The sequence below is a fragment of the Cololabis saira genome, chromosome 14, assembly GCF_033807715.1.
Source record: "Cololabis saira isolate AMF1-May2022 chromosome 14, fColSai1.1, whole genome shotgun sequence".
Lineage (NCBI taxonomy): Eukaryota > Metazoa > Chordata > Actinopteri > Beloniformes > Belonidae > Cololabis > Cololabis saira.
Window position 1 is genome coordinate 45376277 of NC_084600.1, and position 27510 is coordinate 45403786.

A 27510-nucleotide genomic window follows, 5' to 3' on the forward strand; every position below is an offset into this window, starting at 1 on the left:
ATCTCAGGAATATTTCAGGAATATCTCAGGAATATCTCAGGAATATCTCAGGAATATTTCAGGAATATCTCAGGAATATCTCAGGAATATCTCTGGAATATCTCAGGATTATTTCAGGATTATCTCAGGAATATTTCAGGAATATCTCAGGAATATCTCAGGAATATCTCTGGAATATCTCTGGAATATCTCTGGAATATCTCTGGAATATCTCTGGAATATCTCTGGAATATCTCTGGAATATCTCAGGAATATCTCAGGAATATCTCAGGAATATCTCAGGAATATCTCTGGAATATCTCTGGAATATCTCTGGAATATCTCTGGAATATTTCAGGATTATTTCAGGAATATTTCAGGAATATCTGAGGAATATCTCAGGAATATCTCAGGAATATTTCAGGATTATTTTTGCAATATTTCAGGATTATTTTTGGAATATTTCAGGATTATTTCAGGATCATTTCAGGAATATTTCAGGATTATTTCAGGATTATTTCAGGATTATTTCAGGAATATTTCAGGAATATTTCAGGAATATTCCAGGAATATTTCAGGAATATTCCAGGAATATTTCAGGAATATTCCAGGAATATATCAGGAATATTTCAGGAATATCTCAGGAATATTTCAGGAATATTTCAGGAATATCTCTGGAATATCTCTGGAATATCTCTGGAATATCTCTGGAATATCTCAGGATTATTTCAGGATTATCTCAGGAATATCTCAGGAATATCTCAGGAATATCTCAGGAATATTTCAGGATTATTTCAGGATTATTTCAGGAATATTTCAGGAATATTTCAGGAATATTTCAGGAATATCTCAGGATTATTTCAGGATTATTTCAGGATTATTTCAGGAATATCTCAGGATTATTTCAGGAATATTTCAGGAATATTTCAGGAATATTCCAGGAATATTTCAGGAATATTTCAGGAATATTCCAGGAATATTCCAGGAATATCTCAGGAATATTTCAGGAATATCTCAGGAATATTTCAGGAATATCTCAGGAATATTTCAGGAATATCTCAGGAATATCTCAGGAATATCTCTGGAATATCTCAGGATTATTTCAGGATTATCTCAGGAATATTTCAGGAATATCTCAGGAATATCTCAGGAATATTTCAGGAATATCTCTGGAATATCTCTGGAATATCTCTGGAATATCTCTGGAATATCTCAGGAATATCTCTGGAATATCTCTGGAATATCTCAGGATTATTTCAGGATTATTTCAGGAATATTTCAGGAATATCTGAGGAATATCTCAGGAATATCTCAGGAATATCTCAGGATTATTTCAGGATTATTTTTGCAATATTTCAGGATTATTTTTGGAATATTTCAGGATTATTTCAGGATCATTTCAGGAATATTTCAGGATTATTTCAGGATTATTTCAGGATTATTTCAGGAATATTTCAGGAATATTCCAGGAATATTCCAGGAATATTTCAGGAATATTTCAGGAATATTCCAGGAATATTCCAGGAATATATCAGGAATATTTCAGGAATATCTCAGGAATATTTCAGGAATATTTCAGGAATATCTCTGGAATATCTCTGGAATATCTCTGGAATATTTCTGGAATATCTCTGGAATATCTCAGGATTATTTCAGGATTATCTCAGGAATATCTCAGGAATATCTCAGGAATATCTCAGGAATATTTCAGGATTATTTCAGGATTATTTCAGGAATATTTCAGGAATATTTCAGGAATATTTCAGGAATATCTCAGGATTATTTCAGGATTATTTCAGGAATATTTCAGGAATATCTCAGGATTATTTCAGGAATATTTCAACAATATTTCAGGAATATTTCAACAAAATTTCAGGAATATTTCAACAAAATTTCAGGAATATTTCAACAAAATTTCAGGAATATTTCAGGAGTATTTCAGGAATATTTCAGGAATATTTCAACAATATTTCTGGAATATTTCAGAATATTTCTGGAATATTTCAACAATATTTCAGGAATATTTCAACAAAATTTCAGGAATATTTCAACAAAATTTCAGGAATATTTCAACAAAATTTCAGGAATATTTCAACAAAATTTCAGGAATATTTCAACAAAATTTCAGGAATATTTTTGGAATATTTCAGGATTATTTCAGGAATATCTCAGGAATATTTCAGGAATATCTCAGGAATATTTCAGGAATATCTCTGGAATATCTCTGGAATATCTCAGGATTATTTCAGGATTATCTCAGGAATATTTCAGGAATATCTCAGGAATATCTCAGGAATATCTCAGGAATATCTCAGGAATATTTCAGGAATATCTCAGGAATATTTCAGGAATATCTCTGGAATATCTCTGGAATATCTCTGGAATATCTCTGGAATATCTCTGGAATATCTCTGGAATATTTCAGGAATATCTCAGGAATATCTCAGGAATATCTCAGGAATATCTCTGGAATATCTCAGGATTATTTCAGGATTATTTCAGGATTATCTCAGGAATATTTCAGGAATATCTCAGGAATATCTCAGGAATATTTCAGGAATATCTCAGGAATATTTCAGGAATATCTCTGGAATATCTCTGGAATATCTCTGGAATATCTCTGGAATATCTCTGGAATATCTCAGGATTATTTCAGGATTATTTCAGGAATATTTCAGGAATATCTCAGGAATATCTCAGGAATATTTCAGGATTATTTCAGGATTATTTTTGGAATATTTCAGGATTATTTTTGGAATATTTCAGGATTATTTCAGGATCATTTCAGGATTATTTCAGGATTATTTCAGGATTATTTCAGGATTATTTCAGGAATATTCCAGGAATATTTCAGGAATATTTCAGGAATATTTCAGGAATATTTCAGGAATATTTCTGGAATATCTCTGGAATATCTCTGGAATATCTCTGGAATATCTCTGGAATATCTCTGGAATATCTCTGGAATATCTCAGGATTATTTCAGGAATATCTCAGGATTATTTCAGGAATATCTCAGGAATATCTCAGGAATATCTCAGGAATATCTCAGGAATATTTCAGGATTATTTCAGGAATATTTCAGGAATATCTCAGGAATATCTCAGGATTATTTCAGGATTATTTCAGGAATATTTCAGGAATATCTCAGGATTATTTCAGGATTATTTCAGGATTATTTCAGGATTATTTCAGGAATATTTCAGGAATATTTCAGGATTATTTCAGGATTATTTAAGGAATATTTCAGGATTATTTCAGGATTATTTCAGGAATATTTCAGGAATATTTCAGGAATATTTCAACAATATTTCAGGAATATTTCAGAATATTTCTGGAATATTTCAACAATATTTCAGGAATATTTCAGGAATATTTCAACAAAATTCCAGGAATATTTCTGGCATATTTCTGGAATATTTCAGGAATATTTCTGGAATATCTCTGGAATATTTCTGGAATATCTCTGGAATATTTCTGGACTATCTCAGGAATATTTCAACAAATTTCAGGAATATTTCAACAAAATTTCAGGAATATTTCAACAAAATTCCAGGAATATTTCTGGCATATTTCTGGAATATTTCAGGAATATTTCTGGAATATTTCTGGAATATTTCAGGACTATCTCAGGAATATTTCAACAATATTTCAGGAATATTTCAACAAAATTTTGGGAATATTTCAACAATATTTCAGGAATATTTTCCCTCCAGGAAAATATTGCAGGGATGAATCATGTGGATCAGAAGCAGAGCATGCTGGGAAGGGAGGGGGGGTCAGGGGTCATGAGAGTCACATGATCAACCAGAACAAACAAGCGGTGCGTCAGAAATGCCAAACTAAACAGTATATACAAAAAAGTAAACTTAAGTTCGGTACAGTTTTGAGTAAATATCAGTAGTCTGCATTAATTCAGACGTACTACTTCCTGCCGTTGGGAGGGGGAGTTGTTACCAACAGTTGGTAACAACTCCCCCTCCCAACGGCAGGAAGTGCTGCTGTTACCATGGTAACAACTCCCCAATTAGTGTCCATCAATCCACACTAATACATTTCTCCAGAATGAGTATGGATAGTACATACTATTGAGTACGTACTAATGTTTTGGACGCACTAAAAAATCTACCATACTGTTTTTGATGGGGGGGGGTCATGTTTCTACCTGAGTTCAGGCTGTAGTGGTTCAGCGGGTCGGCCACCCATACAGTTTCCTGCAGGACAGAGTCCAACTCCAGGTCTGCATGCAGCCATGATGGAGGGATGATGAAGGGATGATGATGGATGGATGAGAGAGAGAAGACGTTAGAGAGAACGATTCAACTTTAACATCATCTAAATATTTAAAAGTAGCTGCTAGTACACTGCAAAATCTCAAAATCTTAAGAATATTTGTCTTATTTCTAGTTAAAATGTCTCATTTTTAGTCAGAAAATCTCATTACACTTAAAACAAGAGTCATCGCTGGAAAAAACAACAATTTTCACCTGTTTCAAGTAGATTTTCACTTAAAATAAGTAGAAAAATCTGCCAGTGGAACAATATTTTTTTGCTTGTAATGAGAAGATAAATCTTGTTCCACTGGCAGATTTTTCTACTTATTTTAAGTGAAAATTTACTTGAAACAGGTGAAAATTGTCAAATAACAAGTTATTTTTCTGGTAATGACTCTTGTTTTAAGTGTAATGAGATCTTCTGACTAAAAATGAGACATTTTAACTAGAAATAAGACAAATATTCCTGGTAAGATTTTGGAGTTTTTGCAGTGTAGGAGCTAGTAGATGCTAGCAGGTGCTACTAGATGCTAGTAGGAGCTAGTAGATGCTAGTAGGTGCTAGTAGATGCTAGTAGGAGCTAGTAGGTTCTAGTAGATGCTAGTAGGTGCTAGTAGATGCTAGTAGGAGCTAGTACATGCTAGTAGGTGCTACTAGATGCTAGTAGATGCTAGTAGATGCTAGTAGGAGCTAGTAGATGCTAGTAGGAGCTATTGGGAGCTAGTAGATGCTAGTAGGAGCTAGTAGATGCTAGTAGGTGCTAGTAGATGCTAGTAGGTGCTAGTAAATGCTACTAGGTACTAGTAGGTGCTACTAGATGCTAGTAGGTGCTAGTAAATGCTAGTAGGTGCTAGTAGATGCTAGTAAGTGCTAGTAGATGCTAGGAGCTAGTAGATGCTAGTAGGTGCTAGTAGGTGCTAGTAAATGCTAGTAGGTGCTAGTAAATGCTAGTAGATGCTAGTAGGTGCTACTAGATGCTAGTAGGTGCTACTAGATGCTAGTAGGTGCTAGTAGATGCTAGTAGGAGCTAGTAGATGCTAGTAGGTGCTAGTAGGAGCTAGTAGGTGCTAGTAGATGCTAGTAGGAGCTAGTAAATGCTAGTAGGAGCTAGTAAATGCTAGTAGGAGCTAGTAGATGCTAGTAAATGCTAGTAAGTGCTAGTAGATGCTAGTAGGTGCTAGTAAATGCTAGTAGGTGCTAGTAGATGCTACTAGATGCTAGTAGGTGCTACTAGATGCTAGTAGGTGCTACTAGATGCTAGTAGGTGCTACTAGATGCTAGTAGGAGCTAGTAGGTGCTAGTAAATGCTAGTAGGTGCTAGTAGATGCTAGTAGGTGCTAGTAAATGCTAGTAGGAGCTAGTAGGTGCTAGTAGGTGCTAGTAGATGCTAGTAGGTGCTACTAGATGCTAGTAGGAGCTAGTAGATGCTAGTAGGTGCTAGTAGGTGCTAGTAGGTGCTAGTAAATGCTAGTAGGTGCTAGTAAATGCTAGTAGGAGCTAGTAGGTGCTAGTAGATGCTAGTAGGTGCTAGTAGGTGCTAGTAGATGCTAGTAGGTGCTAGTAAATGCTAGTAGGAGCTAGTAGATGCTAGTAGGTGCTAGTAGATGCTAGTAGGTGCTACTAGATGCTAGTAGGAGCTAGTAGGTGCTAGTAAATGCTAGTAGGTGCTAGTAGATGCTAGTAGGTGCTAGTAGATGCTAGTAGGTGCTAGTAAATGCTAGTAGGAGCTAGTAGATGCTAGTAGGTGCTAGTAGATGCTAGTAGGAGCTAGTAGATGCTAGTAGATGCTAGTAGGTGCTAGTAAATGCTAGTAGGTGCTAGTAGGTGCTAGTAGGTGCTAGTAGGTGCTAGTAGATGCTAGTAGGAGCTAGTAGATGCTAGTAGATGCTAGTAGGAGCTAGTAGGTGCTACTAGATGCTAGTAGATGCTAGTAGGAGCTAGTAGGTGCTACTAGATGCTAGTAGATGCTAGTAGGTGCTAGTAGATGCTAGTAGATGCTAGTAGGTGCTAGTAGATGCTAGTAGATGCTAGTAAATGCTAGTAGGAGCTAGTAGATGCTAGTAGGTGCTAGTAGATGCTAGTAGGAGCTAGTAGATGCTAGTAGATGCTAGTAGGTGCTACTAGATGCTAGTAGGAGCTAGTAGGTGCTAGTAGGTGCTAGTAGATGCTAGTAGGTGCTAGTAAATGCTAGTAGGAGCTAGTAGATGCTAGTAGGTGCTAGTAGATGCTAGTAGGAGCTAGTAAATGCTAGTAGGTGCTAGTAAATGCTAGTAGGTGCTAGTAGGAGCTAGTAGGTGCTAGTAGGTGCTAGTAGGAGCTAGTAGATGCTAGTAGGAGCTAGTAGATTTTAGTAGATGCAAGTAGGTGCTAGTAGATGCTAGTAGGTGCTAGTAGGTGCTAGTAGGAGCTAGTAGGTGCTAGTAGGAGCTAGTAGATGCTAGTAGGTGCTAGTAAATGCTAGTAGGTGCTAGTAGATGCTAGTAGGTGCTAGTAAATGCTAGTAGGAGCTAGTAGATGCTAGTAGGTGCTAGTAGATGCTAGTAAGAGCTAGTAGATGCTAGTAGGTGCTAGTAAATGCTAGTAGGTGCTAGTAGATGCTAGTAGGAGCTAGTAGGTGCTAGTAGATGCTAGTAGGTGCTAGTAAATGCTAGTAGGTGCTAGTAGGTGCTACTAGATGCTAGTAGGAGCTAGTAGGTGCTAGTAGATGCTAGTAGGTGCTAGTAAATGCTAGTAGGTGCTATTAGATGCTAGTAGGTGCTAGTAAATGCTAGTAGGAGCTAGTAGATGCTAGTAGGTGCTAGTAGATGCTAGTAGGAGCTAGTAAATGCTAGTAGGTGCTAGTAAATGCTAGTAGGTGCTAGTAGGAGCTAGTAGGTGCTAGTAGGAGCTAGTAGATGCTAGTAGGAGCTAGTAGATTTTAGTAGATGCAAGTAGGTGCTAGTAGATGCTAGTAGGTGCTAGTAGGTGCTAGTAGGAGCTAGTAGGTGCTAGTAGGAGCTAGTAGATGCTAGTAGGTGCTAGTAAATGCTAGTAGGTGCTAGTAGATGCTAGTAGGTGCTAGTAAATGCTAGTAGGAGCTAGTAGATGCTAGTAGGTGCTAGTAGATGCTAGTAAGAGCTAGTAGATGCTAGTAGGTGCTAGTAAATGCTAGTAGGTGCTAGTAGATGCTAGTAGGAGCTAGTAGTTGCTAGTAGATGCTAGTAGGTGCTAGTAAATGCTAGTAGGTGCTAGTAGGTGCTAGTAGATGCTAGTAGGAGCTAGTAGATGCTAGTAGGAGCTAGTAGATTTTAGTAGATGCAAGTAGGTGCTAGTAGATGCTAGTAGGTGCTAGTAGGTGCTAGTAGGTGCTAGTAGTTGCTAGTAGGTGCTAGTAGGTGCTAGTAGGTGCTAGTAGGAGCTAGTAGGTGCTAGTAGGTGCTAGTAGGAGCTAGTAGGTGCTAGTAGATGCTAGTAGGTGCTAGTAGAAAAGTGCGATTAAACTCAGGTGTGATCAGGTGATCATGTAGGTGACAGCAGCCGACCACAGGTGTGTGTGTGGTGGGCGGAGCATGCAGGTGGGGGGGTGAGGTGAAGGTGTGTTTTCCAGGTGGGGGGTGATACAGGTGAGAGGGTGAGGGTGTGGTACCAACAGGGGGGGAACAGGCTCCAGGACGGGGGGGGCTGCAGGCCGGAGCAGGGGGAGGCTGAGGAAGAGGAGACAGTCAACAGAGACACGTGCAGATTCACACAAACTCACAATCTTACCAGGAATATTTGTCTTATTTCTAGTTAAAATGTCTCATTTTAGTCAAAAAATCTCATTACACTTAAAACAAGACTCATCACTGGAAAAACAACAATTTTCACCTGTTTCAAGTAGATTTTCACTTAAAATAAGATTTTTTTCCTTGTAATGAGGAGATAAATCTTGTTCCACTGGCAGATTTTTCTACTTATTTTAAGTGAAAATTTACTTGAAACAGGTGAAAATTGTCAAATAACAAGTTATTTTTCTGGTAATGACTCTTGTTTTAAGTGTAATGTGATTTTTTGACTAAAAATGAGACATTTTAACTAGAAATAAGACAAATATTCCTGGTAAGATGTTGAGTTTTTGCAGAGCAGGACTGTGTTCTTCTCTGGTAAAAAGAAGAAAAAGACGCTACACAGCGATTTGAAGCGTTGTATAAAATAAAAGGTTCAAACTTCGCTGATTTCACTTATCACGGGTTCTTTTTGGAACGTAACCCCCGTGATAAACCAGGTATTGCTGTAATGACGATATCTCCACGTTGTGAAACTCTCCTTCTCATGACCGTCATGTTTCTGAATAAACTCTACGTTTCCTCCGGTCTCTCAGGGGAAAAAAAGCTTCACTGTCGCCAGAAATAACAGAAATAACGGAGTAACGCACCGTTTGGTAATTGTGTTACTGAATTTAAAAAGTAATGCGTTAGAGTATTAGTTACCGCAAAACTAACTAAAGTTACTAAATAACACGTTAGTCCCAACACTGGTCAGGACTAGCAGTGGGACGATACAGGTAGAGTTGTTAGGTAATATTAATAATGATAATAATGATAGTATAAACTAGTGCTGGGACGATACGGGTAGAGTTGTTAGGTAATATTAATAATGATAATAATGATAATATAAACTAGTGCTGGGACGATACGGTAACTCACGGTTCAACACTGAGACGATATGTGGCCACGATAACAATAATATCACAATACACCATATCTACCATATTCTATATATTGTAGGAAATTTAATCAACGATATATCACGATATATGTGACTGAAAAAGAAAAAATACCCATAAAAGGAAAACGTCTGTAGTTATGCATTTATTCAATGCCAAAACTTGTACAATGTACAAAGAAAGTGCATAAACGTCACTGCTGCTAGTCTGTAAATGTAAACACTGTTGGACTATTTAAAGTGCATGATCAATAGTGCGGTGACAACCGCCTAAATCCTTTATGTGTGTAATAAAATATCCATCTTTGCCGTCAGTTTATTGATTATTTATTGCGACAGAGCAACAATATATTGAAATATCGATTTTTTCCCCCGACAGATTCAGGTCAAAGTTGGTGCTCGTTGGTGATCAGGGTGGATTCATCCCTCATAAATAAAATAAAATAAAAATAAATAAAATAAAAATAAAATAAAATAAAATAAAATAAATAATTTAATTTTAAAAAAACAAAAAAAAAACAAAAAAGACAAAAAAAACAAAAACAAATAAAAAAAAAATAAAATAGAATAAAGTAAAAACCACCTCCCCCCAGATTCCTACCTGGCTTGGGGGCTGCGTTGCTCATGGACTGGGGAACCTTGTCGTTGATGAGTTCCACACACTCGCTGGGGAAGAAGCCCACCTGGGGGGGGGGGAAGAGGGTGAGAGGGTGAGGGGGTGAGAGGGTGAGGAGGAAGAGGGTGAGAGGGTGAGGAGGTGAGAGGGTGAGGAGGAAGAGGGTGAGAGGGTGAGGATGAGGGTGAGGGGGTGAGGAGGAAGAGGGTGAGGGGGTGAGAGGGTGAGGATGAAGAGGATGAGGAGGAAGAGGGTGAGGAGGAAGAGGGTGAGAGGGTGAGGAGGTGAGAGAGTGAGGAAGAGGGTGAGAGGGAGTAAAACCTCTGATTCCTCCCACCCGGGCCGTCAGTACCTGGAATCCGTGCTTTCCTCTCCACCACGTTGTGTCTTCTTTGGGAGGCATGTCAATCACTGACACGATGTCTCCAACCTGCAGAGATAACACACATTATTACCAAAATATTACACTCTATTACCTTCTATTACCATCTATTACAGTTTATTATAGATTATTACACTCTATTATCGTCTATTAGAATCAGAATCAGAAAAAGCTTTATTGCCAGGTCAGACATAAATCAGACGAGAGAACTTGACTCCGGTTTACACCGATGGCACCATTAATACGGACGCCATTTTTAGAGGAAGGATGACACTGGGATGGAGGAGGAGGGAGAAAAAAAGGATCTTCACACTGTGTATTAATACCTAGTGTCAAGGTGCAAAAAACACCTCAGCACAGAAAAGCAACATACACACAACAAAACAACATCATAACCTGCATGGGTATGGGGGGTGGGCAAGTGGGACGGGGGTCCCGGCACAGTTCATCCAAGTGACGGCCTTCGTGGCGCTCGAACCCGGCGTCCGTGTCAGGGGGAGGTGGTTATCAGTAAGTGTGTGTGAGCGGTAAGTCCGTGAACTTCACTCAGAGCTGCTCCTCAGCCAATGTCCTTGATGTTATCAGACGGCTCGGTCAGTTCTGAAACAGGTCCACAGATGTTCCTGAGAGGGGAGGGTTAGTGGGGGCAGAGTCACCTTGTTTACATTCCACCAGGGAGATTGTGACCAGAGCGATCGGCCAAACCGCTCTGTCAAGGTCAGATTATAGAATCAACAATTGTATTGAAAGAAAGGAAACCGGCAGCCTCCAGTAATTTTCCGTCTGCCTTCAGTCTCTGGTTCATCAATGGCGACTCCAATCAGACGAATTTGTGATCAATTCCCGCCAAGCCGAGCTTCCAACTTCTCCAAGGTCTTATCCATCTTGCCAATGAGCTCAAAGACGCCGCCAGCCTGAGATTCTGTTCAAGAATCACATCCAGCTTACGGCTTTGCTCCCCCAGCGTTAAAGTCTGAGTGTTGATCACCTTGCTTGATCCTTCAGCCACGTCCGGCAGCTCTGAAAGAGCCAGAACAGCTGTCGACGACTTACGCGTTTGTCGGTAGACCAGGAATCCCCCTCCTCCCATCAAGAGAAATCCTGCTATCATAAATCCAATTATGAAGCATCTTCAACGTCCTCGACAGACAGAATCACCAAACACAACGGTTTCCAATGTTTCCAGGAATCCATCTTGTAACCAGCAAAAAATGTCCCATCGGGGCAGGAGGGCTCCCTTACCCCCTGACTTCTCGTCGCAAACATTTGGTCAATTGTGCTGAGAGACCAGTTAATCAATTCCATGATTGTAGAGTTTGGGAGGAGTGAAAAGAAGAGACTCTGAAGACGAGACAGGACAAAAGCAGTAGCAGCAGATAGATAAGGGAGAGGAGCAGAAAAAGCATCCACCTTCGCCGAGAGCCGGAAGTACACTCTATTAAGGTCTATTACCATCTATTACCATCTATTACCATGTATTACCATCTATTACCGTCTACGTACCTCGAAGGAGAGCTCGTCGGCCGCCTGGCCGATGTAGCGCTTGATGACGTGAGCCGCCGCGATGGCGGGAACGTTGATGGACGACTCCTCGTGGACCAGCAGGTGGTTGCCCTTGTTGTCCACCTGGGGGTTAGCATTAGCATTAGCATCAGTACCAGCATCAGTACCAGTGACGGCGGGGGGGTTAGCATTAGCATTAGCACTAGGGGCGGTACCTCCATCCAGGTCAGGGCCGGCCCACAGTTGATCTTGTTGTCAGCGATGACGGACAGCCGCGCGAGGTAAGCTAGCAGCACCTGGGAGACGGACTGGGGGGAGACACACGTTACACACGCGTTACACACACGTTACACACACGTTACACTACCGTTATAACACCTCCGTTACTCCCTCGTTCCTCCCCCCACCGCCCCCCCCGGGCCGGTACTCACCTCTGATTGGTCGTCCAGGTTGTCTAGCCGCGGCAGCTCGGCTAGCTGGGAGAAGCGCCGGTCGTAAATGCAAAGGTGCAGGTGTTTGTCCAGGACCCGGAAATCCTCGTAGCTGCGCCGCACGGTCCAGCTGCGGCCCTGCAGGAGAAAACAGGAGGATAATAAAGAAATAAAAGGAGAATAATGAAGGAATAAAAGGAGAATAATAAAGACAAAAGGAGAATAATAAAGGAATAAAAGGGGAATAATAAAGGAATAAAAGGAGAATAATAAAGTAATAAAAGGAGAATAATGAAGGAATAAAAGGAGAATAATAAAGACAAAAGGAGAATAATAAAGTAATAAAAGGAGAATAATGAAGGAATAAAAGGAGAATAATAAAGACAAAAGGAGAATAATAAAGGAATAAAAGGAGAATAATAAAGGAATAAAAGGAGAATAATAAAGGAATAAAAGGAGAATAATAAAGGAATAAAAGGAGAATAATAAAGAAATAAAAGGAGAATAATAAAGTAATAAAAGGACAATAATAAAGGAATAAAAGGAGAATAATAAAGGAATAAAAGGAGAATAATAAAGGAATAAAAGTAGAATAATAAAGAAATAAAAGTAGAATAATAAAGAAATAAAAGTAGAATAATAAAGGAATAAAAGGACAATAATAAAGGAATAAAAGGAGAATAATAAAGGAATAAAAGGACAATAATAAAGGAATAAAAGGAGAATAATAAAGGAATAAAAGGACAATAATAAAGGAATAAAAGGAGAATAATAAAGGAATAAAAGGACAATAATAAAGGAATAAAAGGAGAATAATAAAGGAATAAAAGGACAATAATAAAGGAATAAAAGGAGAATAATAAAGGAATAAAAGGAGAATAATAAAGGAATAAAAGGACAATAATAAAGGAATAAAAGGAGAATAATAAAGGAATAAAAGGAGAATAATAAAGTAATAAAAGGAGAATAATAAATGAATAAAAGGAGAATAAAGAAATAAAAGGAGAATAATAAAGAAATAAAAGGACAATAATAAAGGAATAAAAGGAGAATAATAAAGGAATAAAAGGAGAATAATAAAGGAATAAAAGGAGAATAATAAAGGAACGAAAGGAAAATAATAAAGTAATAAAAGGGGAATAATGAAGAAATAAGAGAATAATAAAGCAATGAAAGGAGAATAATAATGGAATAAAAGGGGAATAATAAAGAAATAAAAGGAGAATAATAAAGGAATAAAAGGGGAATAATAAAGTAATAAAAGGAGAATAATAAAGGAATAAAAGGGGAATAATAAAGTAATAAAAGGAGAATAATAAAGGAATAAAAGGGGAATAATAAAGAAACAAAAGGAGAATAATAAAGAAATAAAAAGGGGAATAATAAAAGGAATAAAAGGAGATCAATAAAGAAATAAAAGTAGAATAATAAAGAAATAAAAGTAGAATAATAAAGGAATAAAAGGACAATAATAAAGGAATAAAAGGAGAATAATAAAGGAATAAAAGGACAATAATAAAGGAATAAAAGGAGAATAATAAAGGAATAAAAGGACAATAATAAAGGAATAAAAGGAGAATAATAAAGGAATAAAAGGAGAATAATAAAGAGATAAAAGGAGAATAATAAAGAGATAAAAGGAGAATAATAAAGAAACAAAAGGAGAATAATAAAGAAATAAAAAGGGGAATAATAAAAGGAATAAAAGGAGATCAATAAAGAAATAAAAGTAGAATAATAAAGAAATAAAAGTAGAATAATAAAGGAATAAAAGTAGAATAATAAAGAAATAAAAGTAGAATAATAAAGGAACGAAAGGAAAATAATAAAGTAATAAAAGGGGAATAATGAAGAAATAAGAGAATAATAAAGCAATGAAAGGAGAATAATAATGGAATAAAAGGGGAATAATAAAGAAATAAAAGGAGAATAATAAAGGAATAAAAGGGGAATAATAAAGTAATAAAAGTAGAATAATAAAGGAATAAAAGGGGAATAATAAAGTAATAAAAGTAGAATAATAAAGGAATAAAAGGGGAATAATAAAGTAATAAAAGTAGAATAATAAAGGAATAAAAGGGGAATAATAATAAAGTAATAAAACTAGAATAATACCTGACAGTAAATGTTCACCAGGTAAACCAGCTCCTTGGACTCGAACCCGTTCCGGGTTATTTCATTCTGCTCGTCTCCCAGAGAGAGCTGGAGGACAGAAGACATGATTACTGCAGCTCCCAGCATGCACTGGGGCCGTGATGCAGCTCCCAGCATGCACCGGGGCTGTGATGCAGCTCCCAGCATGCACCGGGGCCGAGATGCAGCTCCCAGCATGCACCGGGGCCGAGATGCAGCTCCCAGCATGCACCGGGGCTGTGATGCGTAGCCTAGACCCGCTAGCCTAGACCTGGTATGGTATATGATGTGATATAGTGAGGAACCAGGACTAAATCAGCGTTCTAATTCCTCCTGTTTTCTCTCCAACACATTGTTATTCTTTATTCCTGGATGAGACTGTTAAATTGTTTTGCTTTTTTTGACATTTTGACAATTTGATGGTGATTTGTTGTTGTTGTTTGTTTTAAAGCCAAGAATAAACAATAAACTAAAGCAGGTACCTGAATGGTTCCAAAGTCCACGTTCTCGTAGTGGAAATGAGCACATTCTGCCAGTTTGGGGAAATGAGCCTTGGAGAAGCAGAGCCTGCAAGACAAAACAGAGGGATCAGGTTTGTATATGTGCGCATGTGTATATGTGCGTATATGTATATATGTATGTGTGTATGTGTATAAGTGTGTATAAGTGTGTGTTTCCTCACTTCTTCACCGTCTTCACCTTCATACTGGCTGAGCTGCTGCTGCTCGACCTCATGAGAGAATCAGACCTGAGCTCCGGGATATCTGCACTCCTGGCCTTTAAACACATACAAATACACATAAATACACAAATAAATACATAAATACACCAACACATGAGAGAATCAGACCTGAGCTCCGGGATATCTGCACTCCTGGCCTTTAAAATACACATAAATACACAAATACATACATAAATACACAAATAAATACATAAATACACCAACACATGAGAGGATCAGACCTGAGCTCCGGGATATCTGCACTCCTGGCCTTAAATACATACAAATACATACATAAATAAATATAAAATACATAAATATATACACAAATACACAAGCTCCGTCCTGAGCTCTGGCATATCTGCACTCCTGGCCTTAAATACATACAAATACATACATAAATACACAAATAAATACATAAATACACCAACACATGAGAGAATCAGACCTGAGCTCCGGAATATCTGCACTCCTGGCCTTAAACACATAAATACACACATAAATACACAAATAAATACATAAATATATACATAAATACACACATAAATACACAAGCTCTGACCTGAGCTCCGGGATATCTGCACTCCTGGCCTTAAATACATATAAATACATACACAAATAAATATAAAATACATAAATATATACACAAATACACACATAAATACAGAAATACACAAGCTCCGTCCTCAGCTCTGGAATATCTGCACTCCTGGCCTTAAACACATAAATACATACACAAAAAAATACATAAATATATACACAAATACACAAGCTCCGTCCTGAACTCCGGAATATCTGCACTCCTGGCCTTAAATACACATAAATACATACACAAATACATACATGAATACATTATTAAACACATAAATACACAAAAACATAAATAAATACAGGAATAAATGACCCGGTGAGGGCGTGAGCAGCACCTCTGCAGCCGTTAGGGTTTTTAAAGTCACCTGACTGACACCAGTCGGCCACAACAATCGGCTCAATGTTCAGAAGAGGAGCTGCTCGCTAGTTCCTTTTATTTTGAAAGTGCCAGACAGGAAGTGGGCAGAGAACGCAGGTAAGTGACGATTTGAAGCTGCGACGCGTCAGCGTGGCCGCTGGGCCAGGGCTGGGAGATGTATCAGTGTAGTCCATGTATCTCTGCTTCTACTCTGATCTACAAAAACACTACCGGATTTTCCGCACTATAAGACGCATCGTATTATAAGGCTAAGCACTAAATATCTGGTAAAATACCGACTATAGTGGCTGGGGTTGAGTTACGTATCTACCTGATGGAGCTACAGGAAATGCTACAAAATCCTACAGCAAATGCAAAAAAAAAAAAAAACAAGAAGAAAAGTACCGTATGTCAAACTTTATTAACAAAATAAAAACCAGCTTTGCTCCGTCTCTTCAAAGTCTCCATTATGAGAGTCAGCGTCGCTGCTGTTATTACCCACAATCCCCCTGACTACATTACCCACAATCCCCCTGACTACATTACCCACAATCCCCCTGACTACATTACCCACAATCCCCCTGTTATTACCCACAATCCCCCTGTTATTACCCACAATCCCCCTGACTACATTAACAGACATTACCGTAATGATCATATATAAGACGCACTGCCGGTTTTTGAGAAAATTAAAGGCTTTTAGGTGTTTTAGCCTTATAGAAAATACGGTATATCGTGAATATTCGAGTATACTCGTACACATGCAGCCATTCAACCTGGTTGCAGATCTTATCACATAATGACATGCAGAAGATTGGATCACTTGTCTGATCACACATGCTGTTCTGAGATCAGACTGAATCAGATTGAATAAGCCACTGTAACCAGAGCATGGCTGACTCCGTGACACTAGGTGGCGCTGTACCCGAGGTAACCATGGTAACCATTTCAACAAAGAGCCACTTCCGGTTGACCTCCGCTTACCAACAACAAGAAAGAAAGATGGCGTCCGAGCACCTCGACGAGGCTACAGCAGCTACATTTCCTGCATTATGTACCTTTTAGTGTTGATGATGAAAAGAACAACGGATCTTTTGACTGCAGTGACTGCAGTGATGATAGAAGAACGACGCCGGCGGCGAGTAACACGTCAAGGGGCCATAGAGAGCGCAAACCTGTTGATGGACGCTGGAGCGTCCCTGCTTCTAAGGAGGTCTCAACGTTCATGCTGGATGCGGGTCAGGAGCAAAGATTGGTGGGAGCGAGTGGTGCTAAAGGAATTTAGCGACGAGGAGTGGAAGGAGAACTTTCCAATGACCCGCAGAACCTTCGACAAGTTATGTGGATTGATGTAGACATGTTTTGAAGAATTAAAGAATGGCTAAGCACGCGTCGTCTCCTTTCACTTCCGGGTGAATCCCCTCCCCCGGGGGAAAACCCCACCCGGGGGAAATTCTCCAGCATGTGCAGACTGCAGTATCTATGTCCCCGTACACATGGCATTAACAACCTGGTTGCGACTGGCTTATCTAGGTGCTCCAAGCTGGTTGATGAATCCGCCCAACTTGACCAGGTTGAGGTGTTTACATGCAGTTTAAAAGTCGCGGCTTTAAATTACAGGCTTTTCTAACTCTCTCGTCTCGTCTCTCCTTCTCAGAGATAAAACAAGCGGAGCGTCAGTCCTGGAAGAGAAGAAGAAGAACGTTGATACATGAGGCCTTGATGCTGCAAGTCTGCTGTCCTGGTCCCATCAGGACCAATCAGGACTCATCAGGACTGATCAGTCCTGATGAGTCCCCCCCCCCCTGGACCAGGACAGCAGACTTGCAGCACTAAAGGCTCCTGATCCATGGTCTTCTTCTTCCTCTTCTCTTCCAGAACTCCAACCAGCAGCCACCGCGGGAGGCCGTGGCCAGGTTGCCGTGGAAACGGCCTCCTTTCTCACAGAGCTGTGGATGCAGGAACCAAGTAACGGGGTGGAGGAAGTGATGAACGTGTGGTGTGAACCGATCAGAGGCACGTGAATGAAAACAAGACCAGAGAGCAGCAAGGCAGCAGTAGTGGTGGGGGGGGAAAAAAATGGATATTTCAATATATTGTTGCTCTGTCGCAACAAATAATCAATAAACTGACGGCAAATATGGATATTTTATTCCAACACACAAAGGATTTACGTGGTTGTCGGTACAGATGCTCCGCCGTCTCTGTGTAGCTTACGGAGATAAGACGCTACTTCCTGTTTCTCGTCATTTCAAAATAAAAGCACATGTTTCATAATAAATTCAAAAACGTCTGCCTTTACACTGACTTTCAGAAACAAAGCAGTGCCTGTCCTGGTTTATAGAAAACATGTTGTTAATGTTCATTGTACAGAGTTTACATTAACCAGCCTAGCAGCAATGAGGAAATATACAAATGCACTTCTTTGTACATTGTAGGAAGTTTTGGCCTTGAATTAATCAAGGCTCGCCAACCCGCGGCTCTAGAGCTCTTTAGCGCCGCCCTAGTGGCTCCTGGAGCTTTCAAAAATGTTTGACCTTTTTTTCCTTTTTTTTCCTTTTTTTCTCTTTTTTTCTTCCTTTTTCCTTTCCTTTTTAATCTCAACATTTCAAGTTTTTTCTCAACATTTCGACTTTTTTCTCGAATTTCCCCATTTGTCTTCATTCTAATTCTGATACAAGACTTTTCATTTTTTGCGGCTCCAGACATATTCGTTTTGTGTGTTTTTGGTCCAATATGGATCTAAAACATTTTGGGTTGCCGATCCCTGGAATAAATGCATCGCTACAGATGTTTTCCTTTTTATGGGTATTTTTTCTTTTTCAGTCATATATCGTGATATATCGTTGATTAAATTTCCTACAATATATGGAATATGGTAGATATGGTGTATGGTGATATTATCGTTATCGTGGCCAAATATCGTCTCAGTGTTGAATCCTGAGTTACCGTATCGTCCCAGCGCTAGTTTATATTATCATTATTATCATTATTAATATTACCTAACAACTCTACCCGTATCGTCCCAGCCCTAGTTTATATTATCATTATTGGAGGCCTTAACATGCTCGAAAACTCACCAAATTTTGCACACGCTTGTCGCGAAAAATTACGTATTTTATTTATGGGTCAACAAGAATGGGCTCTATAGCGCCACCTATGTTATGTTTTTTGAAGAGCCCCATAATATGGTTTGACTTACAGCAATGACCTTTATGTGTCTATTATATCAGACAAAGCCATACAAAAAAGTCTTTTGGACCCATGCTCTAAGTTACACAGGAAGTCCGGCATTTTGAACAGAAAATGGCATTTTTCATGAATTCTGGTCATTTCCAGACCTCGTATTTTAACAAACTCCTCCTAGAGATTTTATCGGATTGGCTCACAACTTGGTTTGTACAATCTAGACACATGGCCGACGCTAAATTGCGAAGCTTTTAAGTTTTTACCTGAGGGCGTGACCGTAGTGATCCGGCGAAGTTTGAGGTCATTTTTAAGGCTCACCATGAAACATCAATTGGCTGTAATTCAGAAACACATGATTTGATGTGGTTGAAAACGTATGTGTATGATTGTAGGCTGAGCCTGAACCCATCTATGGTGGAATATTCAGGATCGGTTGTAGCGCCACCTGTTGGCACCAGGAATTGTCATGTCTTGTAGTATGCATCTGTGCTCCAAACGAGATCAGTTTCTTGATCTCAAAGTTGGTGAGATAATAGGTAAGACATTGACGATGACTGACAGAGAAAACTGTAACTTTTTTATCAAAGGGCGTCGCTGTTAGAGGTTGTCAAATTTCGGTGTCTCGCCATGAACATAAAAGTTGTTGTAACTTAAACATAATTGGTCAGAATTAACCCAAAATCAATACATGTAATCAGGCTTCCATTCTAAACAAGTGGATATGACAATCTTGGATGAACTCCATAGCGCCACCTTTTGGTCAGGTATACATTTTTCATCACATTATGTGCTGTCATTGCTGTTTCATTCACCCAATCACAATGAAATTAACACATATTATTGTCATAAGGTCCTTATTGACTCTGTCGCGTATCGTGGTCATAACTTGAAGGGAACTGCCATTTTACGTCACTCTGAATTTCTGGTAAAATAATCATTACAAATCACTGGATTTGTCTTAGGACAATTAAATGTCAGATTCAGAAACCTTTCGACAGGACTCAAAAATCATACACCGGTACGGTTTTGTAGAAGTTTGTCACTCATTATTAATATTACCTAACAACTCTACCCGTATCGTAGGGCTGTGCGATTAATCGATTTTAAATCTAAATCAGATTTATTAATCAAAATCGATGTTAAAAAAGGAAAATGGGAAAATGGATGTTCCTTTTCTGCAGCTGCATTACAGACGGAGCTCGTCTAGTCGTCTTTGTAAATGTTGTCACTTTACTAAACTCAAGGAGGATTTACAGGATCTTTCAATTGCACTTCATTCCCAATAGGGAAATTTGTTTGCTATTTTTCTTTAAAAATAAAGATAAAATATTTGAAACAATTTATTCCATTGTCTTTTGTAGTTTTACCAAAAAAAATCGAAATCGAAATCGAAAAAACGCGTTTTCAGAGAAAAAAAAATCAGGATTTTATTTTTGTCCAAAATCGCCCAGCCCTATACGTATCGTCCCAGCACTAGTTTATATTATCATTATTAATATGACCTAACAACTCTACCCGTATGGTCCCAGCACTGGTTTATATTATCATTATTAATATAACCTAACGACTCACCATGGCGCTGATGGTCTCCTCCCAGTCCGGTCTCTCTCTGGGATGGATGTAGGCCAGCTCAGGAACCACGTCCTCGTCCTCCAGGAGACAACACTGCAAACACTCAACATCTTAACAACAATATTGGTCTGATTTATAGTTCAAATGTCTCATTTTTATTCAAAGAAATCTCATTCCACTTAAAACAAGAGTCATCACTGGAAAAAGCAACAATTTTCACCTGTTTCAAGTAGATTTTCACTTAAAATGAGTAGAATATCTTAGAATATTTTTTTTTGCTTGTAATGAGAAGATAAATCTTGTTCCACTGGCAGATTTTTCTACTTATTTCAAGTGAAAATTTACTTGAAACAGGTGAAAATTATCAAATAACAAGTTATTTTTCTGGTAATGACTCTTGTTTTAAGTTTAATGACACTTTTTTGACTAAAAATGAGACATTTGAACTAGAATTAAGACAAATATTCCTGGTAAGATTTGGAGTTTTTGCAGTGAAACGTCCGGGTAACGAACCTCCGGGTGACGAACCCTCAGACCCCTGCAGGACGGAGAGAGAACAGGAATTACTGCTACTATTACTATATATATACATATATATATATATATATATATATATATACACATATACTTATATCAGTGGTTCTTAACCTGGGTTCGATTGAACCCTAGGGGTTCGGTGAGTCGGTCTCAGGGGTTCGGTGGAGCCTCCGCTGCAGAGGTCCACCCCTCAGTCTAGTCATGTGAAACACGTATCTGATGGGTGAGGACCTGGATGGTCCAAAACTATTTTATTTGCTAAATTGATCCAACGAAAAATAATAAAAACCCGTGCTTATTAATCCCAAAACCCATTAAACATCATGACCAAATCCTCTCCGACCCGCTGTGTCAGTATCAGCGCAGAGACTGCAGCTTCGCCTGAATTATGGTTCCGCGTTAAATCGACGGCATAGCCGACGGCTTAGGGTCGCGGTGCGGTGTGCGTCGCCGCGTATCCTACGCCGTCGGTTCTGCGTTGGTGTGACGCGGAACCATAAATCAGCCTAGGTGGATTTATGGTTCACCGGGAGCAAGGGCTCTGGCGGTTGATGTTGATCCAGGACCAAACTTGTTAAGGATCAAACTCACTCTTATCTACGCGTAAATTAACGCTAAAATATAAAGCAGGCGTCCCAAAGTGTGATCTATGGTGAAATAGGAAACTGAAGATGTGCACGCTGTATGAGTAGGCTGTTCCCACTGTTCCCTCCACTTCTGCAGCTTTAGCCCCGCCCCCTGCAGGCGTCAACAGTACCCGCCGCTTTCAGTGTGAATGCACCAAGCGGCGAGATGCTGGCGTCGGGACGCCCGTGACGCTTTCAGTGTGAACGCAGGGTTAGTGGGCACAGTAATTGAAAGCGTCCTGCTCTGGGATTTCCTACCGGTCCGCTTTGAGAGCGCTGGATAAGCAGCAGAGTGAGACCTCTTTCTCAGTCGGGACCACACACCGGAACGGTGTGACGTTTAGCGTTAGTGACGCCGACCCCACGGCAAAAAAAGAAAGTGGTCGGACTAATATGTAAAACATGGATTTACATGTATCACGGAACGTGACGGAGTCAGCGTCCCATCTGCATGATTTGCAATGCCAAGTTGAGCAACTCTAGTCTCGCACCTGCAAAACTGAAGGAACACTTCTTGAAGCTGCATGGAGATGGGGAATACAAGAACACAACGCTTGCTGAATTCAAGGTGAAGAGAGACAGATTCAACGAAAAGGCCACTCTGCCCGCTCTTGGATTTGTACCCATCAACAAACCGATCCTCACAGCATCGTACGAAGTTGCTTATCTGATCGCAAAGCAGGGCAAACCGCACACCATTGGCGAAACATTCGTAAAACCAGCTGATGGCGAATCTGATACTCGGAACAGCGGCTGAAGGTAAATTATCCCTAATTCCTCTTTCAAATGACACCATCAGCGACAGAATAGAGTGCATGAGTAAAGTCATCTTGGCTCAAGTAGTCGCGGATTTGATTTCAAGCCCGGCAAAATCCAGCCTTCAACTCGACGAGACCACCGACGTTTCCAATTTAAGCCAGCTTGCCGTTTTTGTGCGCTATGTGAAAGACGACATGATAAAAGAAGAGTTTTTATTTTGTAAGCCTCTTACAACAACAACTAAGGCAGCCGATGTGAAGAAGCTTGTGGATGACTTCTTCAGAGACAACAACCTTTCATGGGATATGGTTTCTGCAGTTTGTACGGACGGAGCTCCAGTGATGCTGGGAAGAAAGTCTGGTTTTGGTGCGCTAGTAAAAGCCGATGCACCGCACATCATTGTTACGCATTGCATTCTGCACAGGCATGCGTTGGCAACAAAAACCTTGCCGCCCAAAATGGCAGAAGTATTAAAAATTCTAGTGGAATGTGTGAACTATGTGCGAAATAGTGCTCTGAGGCACCGCATCTTCAGTCAGCTGTGTAAAGAAATGGGCTCTGAATTCGAGGTACTTCTTTACCATTCGAATGTTCGGTGGTTATCCCGGGGAAAGGTGCTGAATCGTGTTTTTGCCCTGCGTGTGGAATTAGCCCAGTTTTTGCAAGAGCACCAACATTGTCATGCAGATTGCTTCAAAGATTCTGAGTTCATTCTCATTTTAGCATACATGGCTGATATATTCGCAGCTCTCGATCATCTCAATCAGCAGATGCAGGGTGGTGGAGTTAACATAATGGAAGCAGAAGAAAACCTGAAGGCTTTTCAAAAAAAGTTACCGTTATGGAAACGACGAGCAGAGAACAACAACTTCGCAAACTTCCCCCTTCTGGACGACTGTGTAAGTAAGATCGCAGATGTGTGTGGACTTGGAGACATATCTGTACCCATGGAACTGAAGCAAACAATTGCCACGCACTTAGATGAGCTTGCGAAGTCTCTCGATGGATACTTCCCTACAAGAGCATCCTATCCAGCATGGGTGAGACAGCCGTTCACGTTTGCTATTGAGACAGCAGTCAATGATGAATACCTCGACGAAATCATTGAACTTCAGCAGAGCCAGGTTCAACAGCAACTCTTCAGTACAACAACGCTCTCAACGTTTTGGTGTCAACAAATGGAAAATGATCCAGTTATTGCTAAGAAAGCCCTGGATTTTTTTGTACCATTCGTTACAACATATCTTTGTGAGGAATCGTTTTCGAGGATGCTGGATATAAAAACTAAGAAAAGGAACAGACTTTGCTGTGAAAATGACATGAGACTGGCACTTTCCAAGGTGAAGCCACGCATATCTGAACTGGTCTCTCAAAGGCAACAGCAGAAGTCACACTGAGGTAAGTTGTTTTGAGTTCATGCACTGTGTTGGTTTTGTTATCTGAACATGGTGATGTTAATGCACAATTCATTTTGTGAACCAAAAAAAATCATATTTTATTTTTTACTAAAGAAGGGTTCGGTGAATGAGCATATGGAACTGGTGGGGTTCAGTGCCTCCAACAAGGTTAAGAACCACTGACTTATATACATATAGGCAAGGTAAGTTAGGGTTAGGGTTAGCAACACAGAAACAACAACACACAAACAATAACAGAAACAGCTCTCATGTTAGCAGCTGCTGCTAGTTAGTTAGCAGCGAGTGGTGTTTCCATCTCTGTTACAGGTGAGGAGGAGGGTTGGTTAACCTGGTTAACCTGGTTAACCAGGTTAACCTGGGTAGGGGGTGACCCGTCTGCAGGTCAGAGGTTAACCAGAGGTCAACAACCGACCCCCGACCTCTGACCCCTGAGATTCTGCGTCTCAGCAGCAGAAAATGTTACAACTGCAGTGTGGAATGTGGAGCACATACGAGACCCCCGCCCAGGACACCCCCCCAACCCAGGACACCCCCACTTAAGAGGATCCCCCCCCAGGGAGACACAACGAGAATCCCTGGAACCCCTGGAATCCCCTAGAAACCCCCCGTGACGGCTGACGGCTGTTACTGCTAACAGTATCTGGAACGTCCTCCAGCAGCTAATGTTGTTGTTCACGCTGGTGCATGAGGGGGGGGGGTGGCGGGGGTGTGACGGTGTAACGGTGTGACGGAGGAACCTCCAGCTGTACCGGGGGAGGGGGGGTGTGATGACTCAGCTCAGGCATGTCCCCCCAACCTCCACCTCCACCTCCACCCCGACACATTTACTCCTCCGTCTCTCCATCACCGCCCCCCTGACAGTACAGCTGGAGGTCCCTCCGTCACACCGTTACACCGTTACACCGTCACACCGTTACACCGTTACACCGTTACACACCACCACCACCTCCACCTCCACCTCCTGCTCACCAGCACCGACTGCAGCGATCGAGTTACGAGGCAGAAACACACGAGAGAAACAGCTGCAGCTGCAGCTCAAACACACACTCACACACACACTCCCACCCACGGGTGGGGGTGTCCCTCACCTGTCGTCATGGCCGCTGGAGGACGAAGCGGCTCCCAGAAGCCCCGGCGTTGCTCCGGTTACTCCGGTTACTCCGGTTACTCCGGTTGTTCCGGTTGTTCCGGTTCCTCCGGCGGCCGCGGCTGCAGCACCGCTGGCCGCCTCCATGATACTGGAGCTACGACCAGCTAGCGCTGGGGGGGGAGAGGGAGGGGGGTAAAGGGAGGGAGAGAGGGATGATGGGAGGAGGGAGGGAGAGGGGGATGATGGGAAAGACGGATGAGATCAGAGGAATCACATGTGGGAGTGAAGGGGGATCTGTGGAAACGATGAATGGAGGAAGAGAAACAGAGAAACAGAGGAACAGAGGAAAAGAGGAAAAGAGGAACAGAGGACAAGAGGGGGAGAAGAGGAAATAAAAGAAAAGTTATTTATAATCTGGATCAAATGACTCACCAGGTTCCAGAGACCCGTGCTCGTGCACGTGCATGTGCTCGTGCACGTAGGTCTGTGCTGAAAAAAATCGATTTTCCGATTCTAAATCGATTCTCATATTAATTATCCGTTTTTTTTTTATCCGTTTTTTTGTATACTATTTTTTCTCTTGTACATTGCTCATTATTTAGCTATTTATTGGTTATTTCTATTTAAATGTGTTTGTATAAACCGTTGAGCGTGTGTGTGTTTTAGCTGCACGATTTAATTTCTCCTCTGGGAGATCAATAAAGTCTTCTATTCGATTCTATTCTATTCTATTCGATTCGATTCCTAAAAATCGAATGATTCGTACTGTTTGTCTAAAGATACATTTTTTCATCATTACAACTTTTGGTATTTTTTTTGTTTTTGCCCAAAAAAGGAATGTTTTGTTGGAAACCAGAACTAACACGTAATAAACGTGATACTTTAGTATATAATACAATTATATTTAAAATACAATTACACATATATATATATATATATATACACACACACACACACATACATACACAGTAATTAATTAGTATTAAAGGTTATACTAATTACATTAATTACTAACACCACAGTATTAGTGGTGAGTTTACCAGAACAACAAGTATTCTGCTCTTTTTCTTAGGCGTGTGTTGAAAAAAATCGATTTTCTGATATTGTAATAACATTTTTACCGATAATGTAAAACCTTATTACATTGTTGGGAATTTATTACATTTTCAGGTGGTTCTTTTTTTTTCTTTTCCAAAAACTATACACATATACGCTGGATTTGAATCACCAGAATGATTATTGGGTTAAATTACAGACTTTAGTTCCATGTAATAAATTCCCAATAATGTAATAAGGTTTTACATTATTGATAAAAATGTTATTACAATATCAGTCAGGATATTTTATTACATTATTGGTGAAGTTATTACATTATTGGGTTTTATTACATTTTCGATTGAGTTAAGTGCAAATTTTATTACATTTTCAGGAAATTATTACATTATAGGAAATTATTACATTATAGGAAATTATTACATTATAGGAAATTATCAGGTAACCCTTTCTTTTACAGTACAGTAATAACAGGTAATACCATGGTAATTACACTGTAATTACCTAGTAGTACCTTCTATTTACAAGGTAATTACATGGTAACTACCGGGTAATTTACCCAGTGAGTACTAGGTAATTATTACGTTTTTTTTTTTAAATAAAAAACATATTGTAGAGTGTAAAACGTATTGCATAGTGTAAAACATAAAACTAGTCACAGTGTTGAAAATATAGGAACATTCAGTCAATCAATGCAACAAATAAAAAATACAGTGCATTCAATAACGATATAAGAACATATTTAGATCTCAATCTGGCATGTCAAGGACCCCAGTATTATCTGCATTTGGCATCACCCTTAATCTCATTTTTTTCCAGACCCTCACAGAAGCAAAACAGAAGATTTGAGACATGTAAACAACAAAAACACGGGGCGAACCACAATAAAATAACTTTTCATAAGTTTCAACACAAAATATGACAAGTTAATCATTGCTTTACCAACTCTGGAGCAGCGTTAGCATGCTGCTATGCTCGGACGGGAACAGGAAGTTAAGCTTCGTCAATAACGGAAGTTACAGAGGAAGAACGGTGAGGGACAGCTCAGCGCTGGTGAGGACGAGTGACGGGCGAGAGGAATCTCCCTGGGGAAGCTGCGGCTCTGGGAGCTACGCTACGCTACGCTACACCCTCCCAGCCACAGCTCAACACTCGGTGGTTCGAATCCCGCTCTGTCCCAGTTGCTGTCGTAGTGTCCTTGGGCAAGACACCTTACCCACCTTGCCTCGTGTGAATGTGTATGAATGTGTATGAATGTTGGTGGTGGTCGGAGGGGCCGTTAGGCGCGATATGGCAGCCATGCTTCCGTCAGTCTGCCCCAGGGCAGCTGTGGCTACAAACGTAGCAGCCGTGGCTACAAACGTAGCAGCTGTGGCTACAAACGTAGCAGCCGTGGCTACAAACGTAGCAGCTGTGGCTACAAACGTAGCAGCCGTGGCTACAAACGTAGCAGCTGTGGCTACAAACGTAGCAGCCGTGGCTACAAACGTAGCAGCCGTGGCTACAAACGTAGCAGCCGTGGATACAAACGCAGCAGCCGTGGCTACAAACGTAGCAGCTGTGGCTACAAGCGTAGCAGCTGTGGCTACAAGCGT

General features: G+C 40.2%; 1 protein-coding gene across 6 annotated transcripts in view; it reads right to left on the minus strand.

Annotated features, from left to right (window-relative positions):
- The window catches only part of arhgap32b (Rho GTPase activating protein 32b), a 69147-nt gene extending 43994 nt beyond the window's left edge, over nucleotides 1-25153 (minus strand). For 3 of the 6 annotated variants that reach the window (XM_061740654.1, XM_061740651.1, XM_061740648.1), the window contains exons 1-13: nucleotides 24861-25153; nucleotides 20946-20970; nucleotides 20433-20525; nucleotides 14684-14778; nucleotides 14484-14568; nucleotides 13984-14070; nucleotides 11869-12006; nucleotides 11653-11745; nucleotides 11438-11560; nucleotides 9905-9982; nucleotides 9538-9619; nucleotides 7883-7936; nucleotides 4145-4219 (exon numbers count right to left, since the gene is read on the minus strand). In XM_061740654.1, coding sequence (XP_061596638.1) covers nucleotides 4145-4219; nucleotides 7883-7936; nucleotides 9538-9619; nucleotides 9905-9982; nucleotides 11438-11560; nucleotides 11653-11745; nucleotides 11869-12006; nucleotides 13984-14070; nucleotides 14484-14568; nucleotides 14684-14778; nucleotides 20433-20525; nucleotides 20946-20970; nucleotides 24861-25006 — 1174 coding nt within the window. In that variant the 5' untranslated portion in view covers nucleotides 25007-25153. Of the gene's footprint in view, nucleotides 1-4144; nucleotides 4220-7882; nucleotides 7937-9537; nucleotides 9620-9904; nucleotides 9983-11437; nucleotides 11561-11652; nucleotides 11746-11868; nucleotides 12007-13983; nucleotides 14071-14483; nucleotides 14569-14683; nucleotides 14779-15170; nucleotides 15200-20432; nucleotides 20526-20945; nucleotides 20971-24860 lie in introns of all 6 variants that reach the window. The other 3 variants (XM_061740649.1, XM_061740652.1, XM_061740653.1) reach the window with 3 other exon arrangements.
- Between the last annotated feature and the right edge of the window lie 2357 nt (nucleotides 25154-27510).